This window comes from Parasteatoda tepidariorum, chromosome 7 (genome assembly GCF_982258835.1).
Source record: "Parasteatoda tepidariorum strain Cologne lab strain chromosome 7, Ptep-v5.0, whole genome shotgun sequence".
NCBI classification, from domain to species: Eukaryota; Metazoa; Arthropoda; class Arachnida; order Araneae; family Theridiidae; genus Parasteatoda; species Parasteatoda tepidariorum.
The window spans coordinates 44161277-44175125 of NC_141761.1; the positions used below are offsets into that span (position 1 = coordinate 44161277).

The following is a 13849-nucleotide window of genomic DNA, read 5'->3' on the forward strand; positions in this document are numbered from 1 at the left end:
TGAAATATATGTCATATCAATTGTTTTTCAAGCAAATTTAGAAGTTAAGGTTATGTAATTAATTACATATAAATGACCATCTTTCAGATCTAGAAAGCAAACCCATACTTTCCTTTTTCATTTTATGCACATGACTTAACTAACATTTTTATTGTTTACTAATTACTCTATTATTCGAAGATCTTTATTCTTTCTGAAGAAAATATGCTTCAACTGAAATTTGCTTTATCAAAACTCTATATTGACTTTAAATATAAAAAAAGTATAGAACTCATGAACAAAAAGTAAAGAAAATTTTTAAATTAATGATTAGTTTAAATTAAATGTTTTGAATTTTATTTTGAAATAATGCAACATATTTTTAATGAATTACTATTATGCTTTTATTTAACAATCATTTGGAAGAAGTTCTGTTTTTAAGTCAAAAAATATTGCTTGTTTTAGAGGATTCTTGACATTTAAAAGCTAATGAACTTCCTGTACATAATTTAAAAAGATCAAATAACATATTATTCAATTTTTAGACAGAGAAAATATGCTATAAAGAAGTTAAATTAATAGAACACATACCCACAACTAATTCTCGCACCTCCTTCCACTGGAAGTCAATCATGGGTTCATGAACTAAAGTAATCCTAATGCGTCTCTGAATACCTTGGTGTAGTAAAAATGTACCTCTACAAGGACTGTCATCATTATGATCAATGACAGAAGGAACATATCTACACAAAAATGAATCAAATAAGTATATTTTAGTTAAAAACTGCATTTCTATTAATTTCATAGTTAAAATACTTACTCTCCATTGGGTTCTAATTCACATATTTCAAACCATACCAAAAGATCATGTCTTGCGTGAATGTGTGTAGTACTGCAAAGAAAAGTTTTAAAAAGCTATTAAACTCAATTGCTTTTTTTTATTTAAAAAAAATCAAGATCTTTTTAATAGGTTTAGTACCTGAGAGATTGAAGAACACCAAATTTAGGAGAACGAATTGGTTGTGATATAGGTATAGATTGAGGAAACATACGTCTTGGAGGCTGTCGGCTATTTTAGTGAAAAAAAACCATGAGTTTTTGGAAAATATTTTGTATTATGGGTAGAAAAGAAAAGACAAGACATACCTTTGTTGCGATACAAAATCACGGGAATCTCTGTGCAGTGGATGTTGTTGGTAATGGCCAAAAACCTCAAAAACGATAGGTTGTGCCTTTATGTATTCCAAAAAGGATTTAGTAACTTTTACAGTAATCTAAAATAAAATACAAAACTAGTTAGGTATAGAATAAGCTAAGTATTATATTATCGATAGAATGGATAGGTGAAAGGTCAAAATATGAAATTAAAATTTGTAGCATGAAAAGTTTTTCACTAATCAAAATAGAGAATGTAGATTTTATTATTTATGAATAAACTTTCTTCTACAAAAAGTTCTATCCCATCTGGAATAAATTATGAGAGTGTAATGAAAAAATAAAGTAAGATTACATTTTAATTTACATATTATATCCAATTTAATTACAAAATGAGTTACAATAGTTAGAATTATTCAACAAATACTGAACAACCCACTTTTTGTATAAAAGTATGAAGTAAAAACAAGTGGGTCACTATACTTTGTGTAAGCTTAACTTGCCAGTGTGCTATAGCCTATACCAAATAAGAAAATCATTTGTGGGTCAACTATCAAAATATGTTAGCTGATTTCAAAACACTTTCACAATTGCACTGAAAATGCACAAAAAATGAAGTTAGCATATTTTAGAACTATAGCATAAATCAATTTACTTACACATATCAGAACTATTTGTTTAAGAGTTGGATAATAGATATTAATTTCTATTATTGCTAAAAGAATATCACTAACTAGTTAGTATGTATATAATTTATGAAATTTTAATTTACCATTAAAAATAAATAAAAAAAACAAGTAAATCTATTCTAGAGATTTTAATTGGTTTATTTCGAACTGAAAAGAGTTGGATTATAAGTTAATTTTTCTTTTAAAAAGAAATAAAATTGTTAGAAATAAAAAAAAAATATATAATTAATTTTAATTACCATAATGATTTATTTTATTATTTAAAAAAATAAAATAAATGTGAGCAATTTTTGTACATAAATAGTTCCATTTAAAAAAAAAAAAACATAATTAGCATTTATATGGTTTGCTCTATTTTTATTCTTCTTTTTGATTTTGTTAAAAGAAATGAACAGCTTTGAGACTCATCATTGGTTATTGAATATTAAATAAAGATTTATATCAAATTAGAGAAAAAAAATTGCTAGAAAAGCTAGAAACAAATTAATGTAAAAGGCAATTTTAACGGATAAACCTAATTATTGAAAATTCTATTTATAATTTCATTTTATAATAACCATCATTTTATAATTAAAACTCACTAAAAATTCTATGAAAACTGTTCTGTAACCCACACAGAACTCAAATTTCTACTATACTGCCAAGTTAAATTCATACAAAGTATAAGGTACCTTGGCCAGACATCTGCAAACACATATATTTTTTAACTATGAATTGTTTTCCTTTTTTCGTTTCAATTAAGCATTTATCTTATAAGTGCTAACTAGTGCTCTGTAGTCTTGTTGCAAAAATAGAATAACTCCTCAAACTCACATTTTGAACATGAAAAAACCCAGGTGAATGACTTTTTCCAGTGTTTTTCAAGGGTTCTGTAGAGAAGGCTTCATCATGACGGTGAAGAAAACTGAAAGCAAAAAAAAAAAAAAAAAAAAAAAAAAAAAAGGACATAAATTTTAAATAAAGGATGAACAATAAAATACAATATAGAGTTTCTTAAACAACACTTACTTGAACTGACAAAAAATATCAGCATATTCTTTAGAAATATTTATAGCTTGCAAAACTGTGACTCTAAATGTGAATTCTTTTCCCAAATGGAGATGATCAGGGTGGTCGCAATTCTTCTCTTCATTTTCAGAGAGGATGTTGCATTTTTCATCAATGTCTTTACTTAATTCTTCTTTGGAATACATATCTGAAAATAGTAAAAACTAAATCAAAACAAACACACATTTTCTTTTAAGAAATTAAAAAAATGCAACGAAAATATTAAGAAAAGTAATGTTTATATAGTATACATGTTTATGCAGTTTAAATGCTGTACAATATGAAGTTAAATTAAAAATGGTTCACAGAGAGTCTTCAAAATCAGAAAAGAAAATTTGTCAATCATAGAGCAAAAAAAAAAAAAAAAAAAAAAAAAAAAATAAGAAAAAAAAAATAAGAAACAGAATTCTAATTACAAAAAGAATGACCTAATTAAGAACAAGTAATGGGATAAAAGTTTTTTTTCTTCAAAAAATTTAAAATTTTAATTCTTATTTTTTCTATGAAAGTATTTGTGGTATTTGTGTCTACTGTCAAAAAAAAAAAATTACTGGCATTGATCATTTAGCTTAGTTACAGCTTTTAAAAATTTATTTTATGATTTTTTATTAATATTTGGCAACATTTTGCTTCCAGGAGAATGTTGCATACATTAATTTCTCCAAATTCTAAATAAAAATGCATGAAACTGTCATTATGTTATCAAATCACCTTGATAATGGTATTTATAATGTTAAGCAGTTAAATATTAACAAATGAAAGTTAATTCAAAATTAATTTTGAATATAGACCCAAAGCACTTTATAAATCATTCGAAAAACTTTAAATTAAATAATTTTGTATTCCCGCAATGATGAGCTTTTATAATGATACACAGACAATAAAAATATAATAGTACAATAAAAACACAGATTTATATTTTGAATAAATCAAAGCTATATGAAACAGTTTTTACTTAACTAAGCTGAAGACATAACCTACTAGTGAACATGTGGTCTAGTACTTTATTAGTTTGATAATAATAATAGTACCATCTAGTACAGAGGTACTGAAAAAACTTTCAACAGATTTTGGAAATTATAGTTACCCCTGGGGAAAAATTTTAAATAGGAAAAGTTAATAAATTTTTTTCATGATGCTTAAAGTTCAAAATATATAAAAATATAAGAAAAAAATACACCTAGATGATTGTTGATTTTATTTAACATTTGCAACATTTTAGTTTCTAAAATACTGAAATTCTATTTTTATTTTTCAAATTAATTAATACACTTGATATTAAGTTCATAGTAAAATTTGCATTTGTAAACTTGCACAGTATAGTATCAGAAAAAACTTTGTGGATAAAAATTACGAACATTCATGGTTAACTTGCTTAATCAATATTTCTTTATCCAAAGACAAACATTTACCATATTAAGAAAACTCTAAAATGTCAAAAACCATCTGTTTAATAAAACTGGAGCTTAATTCAATTTTAATTTGATACTAAGATAAAAAATAAACCTATTTCAAATCCAGAATTTTCAGGAGTTGGTCCTTGTCCTTCAACAATTCGTTCTTGGGAAGAACTGAAATCTTTTTCTGATATAATTTCTTTTTCTGCTTTTGAGCCCTGAAAGTTAAATTATTTTATTAAAATTATGTATATGAGTTTAAAAGAACATTTTTAAAAAATAAAATATTTTTATACTTAATAAAAAATTAACTATGAATCTTAAAAATCATACTCATATTAATTAAAGAAATTCAGGAAATTTTAATTTTTTTCTATTAAAAATTCACATAATGATGAAAAAAATAAAGTGACAAGCTCTGATTTATTTAAAGAATTAAAAGGATCACAATGAATAATAATTAAATTTTTAAGAATTAAATTAAAAATCAAATAATTCATAATAATTTATTCCTAAGATTTAATTAACAAGTAAGAAAAGAAAATTAATAATCATTTAGATATTTGACATCAATATTACATAAATTTCCTTCCAAAGGAAATGTTTGCTTTCTTTTAAAGTGACTAATTTTGTGATGTGTTGGAACGATAATTAAGTGTAGAATGGTGGAATGAATTAAAAGGCCAAATTTAAATAACTATCAAATTGAATGCACATAAACAACAAAACGAATCAATTCAAATTTAAATAATAATTGTTAAGCCCTTTGTTCCGGCCAGTTGCTTGCCACACAAGTCATGCACATTCATGATTTTTTTTACTGATTACAGCACCATCTATAGATGAGGCAGAAGTTCATAACATTAAACAATGTAGTACAATAAAAACATTTATGTAACACAATTAATTCTATTCAATCTAGTCTTAATAATAAAATTAAGACATTTGTTCCCATGCCTAATTAATTCAAAAAAAGAAAGAGAGATGGAGCTGAGAAGTGTCATGTGTATGATAGAGAAATAAAAAAAAGATGGAGAAGGAGGAAGTGACTGTCTTTTACGGTGGTAAAAAATATAAATAAAAAAAAAGAGTTCTGCAATATGATTAAAACCCACAAAAATAAAAATGTAAGACAAACTAATTACAAAGAACATAAAAAGTGTTTTCTGGATTATTATTGTTCAACAGTCCTTACAAAAGCAACAACCATGTTATTAACATTAAAATAAATTTTTTAAGAAAGGTATGCAATCTAATTTTATAAAATTTTTACCTTTCTATGCTTTTGAAATAAATCATCACTAAAACTGATTCGAGCTGACTGCCTTACACCCCTATGATTAACTTCTGAAGGTTCTTCTTCCTCTGTGAAAGAGAAAAACATAAATTCGGCAGGAAATTATTTTTAAACTATTAATTGCCTTTTCAAAACAAAACTACAGGAAAAAAAACTGAAATAAATAAAATTCATACCAATAACTGCTTGCACAGCTACCCTAAGGTACCCTTTCACGTCACCCTTCTCGTTGACTATGGCAACTTTTTGGATTAATGGTACAGGATATAACAGATTACTCAAATATACAAATGCTCTAAAAGACAATAAATCTAGAAGTTAATTCATTAATCAAGTAGCAATTGAATCATAAGTACAAATGTGTAACATATAGAAAAATAACTTAATAAAAAAAAAATTTAAAATACATATCTAGCATGTTAGGAACAAATTAAAGTACAGTAGGGAACCGATTATCCGGAACGATCGGGACCATTGCTATTCCGGATAACTGATTTTTCCGGTTTTCTGAATCGCTACAAAAAGCCGTTTGTTTATTGTTAAACCCAACAAAAAAAATGCTTTTTTGGAAATAATCTTAAAAAGAAGAATAAACGATGAAGGAATACACTAATAATTATTTCCAAAATGATGGTAAGGTAAACATCTTTCGAAAAAGAAAAAAAAAATCCTAAAATCTTATGAGGAAAAAAATTTTTTTTTTTTAAAAATAGCTCAAAAATTTATCGAATTTCGTTCCGGTTTTTTGGTTTTCCGGTTTTCTGATTTCCGGATAACGGGTTCTGTACTGTATAAGACATTTGGTTGAGAATATTATATAGGTTTTCCCAGAAATTTTTTACTCATTTTGTTATTTAATATCTAAAATTTTTTTTAAATATAAATGAAAAGTAAGTATTTTTTACATTTTGAAAGAAATAGAGCTTCACCAGTTCATGGTAAGTTTAATTAAATACTATTTTGTGCAAAAACGAGAAAAACTTAAATTAATGAAAAATGATTTGTTTAGATGAGCTTTTCTTTTAATTCTATAGTCATAATACATCATACTTGAAATTAAGAACAAAATTAATTTATACAATGATATTAATATTTTATATATGCCTGGTGATTAATATGAGTGAACTGTAAACATGGTTTTATTCATGAAACAATTTATAAAAATGTATTTTGTACATATTTAGAAACAGATTTGAATACACACAAAAAATTAATTATTTACCAGCAGAATATTTAAACTAATTATTGTAATGTAGATGTCAAAATTATTTACATTGAATTTTTTTGGCTTCTTATTGTTACTTGGAAAACTAAATTTTGGATTTATCGGGATTTAGAGACTAATAGCAATAATGTCTTAGGTTTAATTTTAAATATTCATAATGGAAATTAGCTAATCAAACTAAGTAAAATTATAAACTTATTTCCACAATAGCCCATAGTAAGGACATGGAAGTTAAGGTTCCACGATTTTGTGACCTACAATATGATGGTGGCAAGGGGCAGGCCCGTAGCCAGGGGGGACTGTTGGGACAAATCCCCCCCCCCCCCGAAATTCTGGGATTCAAACTTTTTAGTTTTTCTTTGAGCCTCTCAGTAAAAAGAAAAACAAAAACTGTTGAATCAAACCTTTTTCCAGTACACCACCTTCGCTAGTCCATCATCTTCACTTGACCTTGTGGCTCATCTTTCCTTCGGTTAGACTACTCCTCCGAAATCAATTGTTTTTCAGCATATTAATTTATGCAATTTCCGAATCTACGCAGATTTCACTGACATAGAAAACCTCATGGGAGAAATGGAAGTATGGGCATCAAAGTGGAACCTGCTTGAACCCCTCAGTAGACCAGATACGGCACTTTCAGCAATGGAAGAATGTGACAGTATCTTTTCCCCAAACACTTATTGCTTGTTATCAATATTGGCTACGTTGCCAATTAAGCATACTTTGGGATATTCCGGTTTGTCCTAAAAAGGTAATCGAAATTTTTTTTCTTCAAATCCCCGTCGCATGTCTTTGTAAACTTTGTTTACAAATTGATTATAATTATTATGTAATAATAATTGAAAAATAATTATTATGTAATATTTTTTAATTACTAGTTTAACTTTTGCAAGCAGAATAAACAATATTTGCTACTATGTTTTCCTTCTACTTTGCATGTCTGTAACTGCCCTTGCTTCATACCATATCCCCCCCCCCCGAAAAAATATCCTGGCTACGGCCTTGCAAGGGGGTAACCATCACCCAACAGCTACCTTTAGATGTATTGATACTTATTAACCTAAAGCTGGATGGCTTCAAGCCACTACCAGTGATCAGACCCAGCGCAATTATTTAACCACTGTGCCATTGAACATAATTAAGGTATAGTAAAAAAATTATCAACAAAATAAATATAAAAAATAAACATAAAATAATGGAGGAAGAAAAAAAAGAAAGAAAGTAACTGAGCATTCAGATATTTCCAGAATTGAACCTAAACCAATATCATAATAAATGCTGCTGAAAAAAATAGTTCCAATTAATAAGCATAATAATAATAGGAAACAAGCTAACCTCCCAATAAGTCTAAACCAAGGAAAACGGTCATAAAATGGATCGCCACCAGTAATGCTTTCTACATTATATTCAGGAGAAGTTGGTGATAATTCAGCTTCATTGTGGTACATTTCTCTCATAAGCTCTAAGCGTTGTCTGCAAGAAACATAGTAAAACATCAGTAAAGATAGAAATTTAATTTGCAAAGGATAAAAAAAATACACACACACACACAAAATAATATGTTTTATTGCCATGCAATTAGCAAAGCGTAAAGCAAGCACAACAGTCAAAATCAAAGGTTGAAAAAATTAGGTTAACTTAGCACAACACTTTCTGTTTTAAAACAGCATTGATAACATGCATAATTTATATAGTACATCATTTGAAGGAATGAAGAATAAAATTTAATGTACTACAGAATGCTTAATGTAGAATTTAAGGGATTAATTACTGTCAATATAAGGGGTAGGAAAGAGGCCTACAAAAAATAATTTATACAAAATGAGTTTATAATAAAATTTATACGTTAGATAGCATGTAAATAATAAATACCTATGCTATGAATTTAGATTTTTTTTTTTGGTCTTTGATTAAACAATTTTCTCTATTAAATATCAAAAAATATATTTTTTAAAAAACAAAAAATAGAACAAAATAACTTTTTCTTTAAAAAAAAAGGATTAGTTTATCAATTTTTTTAGCTTATAGAACAGTTAAAAATTCTTAATAAAAGTGTAGCAATGTGTGGGTGGCATTTAATAGTTCATTTAAAATTTATTATGTGCCTTTTTAACTAGAATTATATTTCCCTAATAACAAAATGGAACATTATCGCTAAAAATACATACATTAAATACACAAATTTCTTTTTAATACATTTTAATTCTTTAAAATATACACCAGTACTAATGTGACAAAGAAAATTTTGATAGTTCAAAAAAATAAAACTATTGCTTATCGAAATGATAAAAAAACACACGTTCCGAAAAAATAATTAATACATTCATGAAAGAAAATTTAGAGGAGATAATAGGTAAATAATAATAACTTTTACTTCAAAAAGTTTCAGCAGCCAAAAATTTTCAAATTAAAAGAAAAATTTTTTTTGCAGGGTGATCAAGAAAATTTACATCATCAATGAAAAACCCTGAAAATGTGAAATGAGCTAGAATATTTTAAAATCTAATTTGATAGAGGACACCACAGTGAAAAAGTTCAGAGGTAAAAAATTAAATATTTCAAGGTCCATAAATAATAGGCCAAAAATTGCAGATTACATGATTTTTTGAATGCTGTACCTATAAATTCAAAGGGATTTGCTGCTTTCAAGCAACACAGAACAAATTTTGAACTTTTAATTAAACTTAGTTTAAACTAACGTTTTTCATAAATTAAAAAAAAATAGTATTTGAAATTAAAATTGGAGCAATAAATAATAATTGAAAAGACTTTTTAAACTCAAAGTTTAAAAAGTTTTTAAACTCAAAGTAGGATAATTAAAGCAATTTAACTATCTTTCAGAGCATGTTCAAATCTATAAAAACATTATTTTCATTTCATACAGCTTTTGATGGAGCAAATTAAGAAGTTTAATATAATTAGAGCCTCCCACCAGATGATAAATAGATCACTAATTCACATGAAATACATTAAAAATTTAAGAAGCTTCAACTTAATATTCATTGATCAGCTAGTTAGAATTATTTGTAGCAGAAAAAGACTAATATATTAAATACTGAAAATTAAACTGTAAGTTTTAATTAAGAACTTTGCAAAATTCATAATGCAGCTATTGTGAATCATTAAGTACTTCCCGTGTACGTACAGGTTATCTTTACTTCTAAGACAAGATGGTACCCATTCACTACTTCAAGCCAGCACTGAGGATCAAACCTCAGTTTTCTGCAATGACAGCTCATTGCCTTTAAACACCCAACCATCACAGCTCATTGCGAATCATACTTTGAAAAAAGTAAATACAGAAGTTAATTCTTTTCAGACAAAATTTTTTTATTTTATCCCCATATTCATTCTAAATTTAGGCATGAAATGGTATTATACTGAACATGTTCAAAACAAGAATAGTTTAACCAGAGCTAAGTGATAATAAGAAAAAAAGTTTCTATCTTCTAAGAAAAATCTTACTAATGAGTTAAAATTGACAAGAACATTTGTAGAGCTTTAAACTAGAATTTACAAGGGAAAAAATCTAAAGGAAAGTTTTCATTGACGTGATCACCCTGCAAGTTTTAAGCGGAAAAAGTACACTGATTCGGCCGATTTTACACAGCGCATCACAAGATAACTCGTGTTTAACGACAGGGCGTTAAGAACAGGACCAACCTGTTTCTGGAAGGTATAAGGCTGTTAACTGTGAGGCCAGCCGATAGGCGCTGCTTAGCACACGCTGTGATGCACTGTAGGAACTCATCATTAGCATCAGGGGACGAATCAGGGGATGTATCTTCATTATATGTGCTACGCATTAGTTCCAGCCGACGTCTACAAGTTATTATAGTACAGATTTAAATACATATAACTCAGGTTGCTTGCATGCAACAGCGTGCATTTATTAAAGGTTATAAAAACACATGCACAACAAAAAATGCATGGAATTATTTTACATGGAATAATGTTAAATGCGAGAAAATAACACATCAAACCAACAATTTAGGCTCATTTTAAAATGTTTCAAGAGAAAATTGTAGTAAAAATATTATTCAACCAAGCTTAACATTATTAGAAACAATGATATGATAAACATAATGGGAAAAAAACCTCATGTAACTGTGTGAAACATGTAATGGTAACATTCGTATTTTAATGAAGTCAAAGCAATATCGTTTTTGATTGATTTATTTTTGAAAAGGCAAATTTTTCCTCTTATAGCAAAATTTTAATACCAAAAAAATATGTTAGTTTCATGCTGAAAGAACATTTTCCTAATTTGAAGGAAATAAATGAATTATTAAATAAATTGATCGAATAAAAAGCTTAATGAAAGGTGTAAGAAGCAGAAATGGTCATACTAAATAAACTCAAATATATCAAGCTAAATGAAAAAAAAAAAATACAAGTAAAAAAAGAAAAGATTCCATTCCTTCCTTTTTCTTTTGGAGAAGTTTTCTAGGTTGCTACAAACTTACGAAGCCAGAATTTAACTGAAGAAGCTTAGCTCTCTGATGAGGATTTTGGAAGTTATGGTTTAAAATAAAGCTGTAGTTCATATCTCAGAAATTCTTTTATGTGGTATGAATGTATGTAGAAAAAAATCATACTATAAAGCAGTAGATCTTTATAATGCAATCTTTGAAACCTGGGGCTATGCATTACATTGAGTTTTATATTATATAGATCATTTCATGTATCTTACTAAATATGGCAATATTAGTCTAGAACAATTTACAAAAAAAAAAAAAAAAAAATTCTGCAGCAATAGAACTAGGAAGAAACAAATTAATAAATTTTTTTGTTTAGCTTTTGAAATTTTAACTTCTTAGCAAATAATTAAGTAAAATTATGTAAAAACTTAATATCTTTTTTTTGGTCATAGAAATTTCTTTACTACAAAATCCATCGTTTATACCCATAAAGCTAATGTGGTTTATGGATAATTGGGCATTATAAAATTGCGTTATATACGTCTTCTACTGAAATAAAGGAAAACTTTAATCGAAAAAATTATGCATACTTGTTTTCAAGCAGCAGTAAAAATTACTAAATCTAAATGCTTGACTCTAAGAGCTAATCAGCATAAAGCAAAAAGCAATAAGTACTGCAATATGATACTAGTTAATAAAAAATATTACTATAATAATTCTAACTAATAGATAAATTAATTAGTAATGCATGAAAGTTATTGTTCAACACAATCATAGTTACTTTCATTAGTTTGTAATAGAAGATTCATAATTTCACATGTTTAGAAGTACAAATTAAAAATAATAAAATAAACTTAAGAATACATTAGAAAACAGGGCTGCCACTTAAATCTGGAAAAAAACTCCCTGTGTTTTCCCTGTACATATTATACACAATATATTAAGAGGAAACATAATTACTGTGCTCTTGTGTCTGCTATATTGGGCTAACTATACTAATTTTAATTGAGGGAAAAACTTGGAAAAATTTAACAGATGAACATACTTTAATAATGCTATAGTAAATTAAATAGTTTAGTATAACTGAAATATTATCCTTAAATATTCATAGATTATGCTTTGAGTGGTCACCATTTTTTAATAAAATAAGAAACATAATAAATAAGAAAATAAACAAAATTCCCAATATTTCTCAGTTTATTAAGAAAAAAAATCTAAATTCCCTGCATTTTAGGTGATTTTTAAATTCCCTGAATTTTACAGGTTTTTCCTGTAGAGTGGCAACCTTGGAAAAGAATTATCTTCAGTCTCTATTTGTTACTCATAAATTTATAAGTACTTAAAAAAGTATCCCAAAATGTTATTGACACAGATCTTATTGTTTTTTTTTTAAAGGAAATACTTTTAAGAACTATTGCAAACTAAAGAATAACTAACAAAATATTTGTAACATTTTCTAAATAGAATTTCTGTTTGAAAAGCTTCTGAGAAAACCAAATAAAAGCAATACAACTAAGTCACATATATTTATTAAACCACTTTATTCATAGAAATTATATATTGCTATCAAAGAAAATATGTTTTCTTATTTTAATATTTATTTGTAGAATAAAAGAAGTGTTGCGAATCACATTTAGAAACATTATAAAGATAAGGGGATTAGCAAATCAAATAATAAGGGATAGTTATCTTTTCAAGTTTACCTCAATTTACTTAATGTCCAATAATGCGTAGCACCGTTTTTGGTATCTTGTACTTCAACTGCTACAATGGTACGGGGGTAAGGGCGATCCATACCATCTTCAATATCATCATGATTCAACATGTCTGGTAACAGTGGTGAATACAGAGTATCAGTTAATAAGACAAATTGAAATTGAACCTGGAAAAAGTGAGCAAATTGTAAAATATAGTAAACCATTGTTTCCTTACAGCTTTATTTTAATTTCATTGAATTTTTTTGCTTCAGTGCTATTCTATAAATACTAATACTGTGTGTGAACGAAAAAAACACAACAACCATTTAATCGATTTTATAAATAAAATAGAGCCTAATCATCCTAATATTAATTTTCTATTTTATGGCTCATGACTTTTTAGAATTTTAAAAGTATAGAAAACTCTTATGAATAGTAAAATTACATATAAATTTATATACAATGAATATAAATTTAAATATAGCTACAAATTGAAAGTCCATAGTATGAGTTGTAATAAGAGTCAGATATATCATACTTTTTTCTTCAGCTCAACACTAATAGCATTAGCTTCTTTTAAGAATATAGCATTTCCCCATAGATCATCACGTAAAGAAGTGAATTGATGATATTTCCATTTTTGGAAAGCCCATTCTGCTAGCTGATATTGGTGCTCAGTCCAAACGGGTTCAACTAAAAATAAATGAATGTTACTTAATATAAAACAGAAATGAGTTTTTATGTTGTAGAGAAAGATAAAAAGCCTATCAATTACTGTAATCGTTATCTTCATCAGTAGTAGTCTCTAACTCATTAATGCAACAAGAACTGTACATACTTGACATTAGTGACTGCTCTTCAACTTGTCGCTGTAAACTTTCAATTTTTGCTTCATAATTCTGCAATACAAAAGTTACAATTTAAAAATTTTGGATTTCTCTT

General features: G+C 26.9%; 1 protein-coding gene across 14 annotated transcripts in view; it reads right to left on the bottom strand.

Annotated features, from left to right (window-relative positions):
• The window catches only part of unc-104 (kinesin family member unc-104), an 85390-nt gene that overhangs the window by 11873 nt on the left and 59668 nt on the right, over positions 1-13849 (bottom strand). For 8 of the 14 annotated variants that reach the window (XM_087167761.1, XM_087167756.1, XM_087167758.1 and 5 more), the window contains 14 exons: positions 13683-13806; positions 13446-13600; positions 12914-13092; positions 10453-10611; positions 8125-8262; positions 5741-5859; positions 5541-5632; positions 4377-4485; positions 2832-3018; positions 2637-2727; positions 1126-1253; positions 959-1048; positions 800-871; positions 571-722 (listed from right to left, as the gene is read on the bottom strand). In XM_087167761.1, the coding sequence (XP_087023887.1) occupies positions 571-722; positions 800-871; positions 959-1048; positions 1126-1253; positions 2637-2727; positions 2832-3018; positions 4377-4485; positions 5541-5632; positions 5741-5859; positions 8125-8262; positions 10453-10611; positions 12914-13092; positions 13446-13600; positions 13683-13806 (1795 nt within the window). The remainder of the gene's footprint in view (positions 1-570; positions 723-799; positions 872-958; positions 1049-1125; positions 1254-2636; positions 2728-2831; positions 3019-4376; positions 4486-5540; positions 5633-5740; positions 5860-8124; positions 8263-10452; positions 10612-12913; positions 13093-13445; positions 13601-13682; positions 13807-13849) is intronic. The other 6 variants (XM_087167766.1, XM_087167763.1, XM_087167767.1 and 3 more) reach the window with 3 other exon arrangements.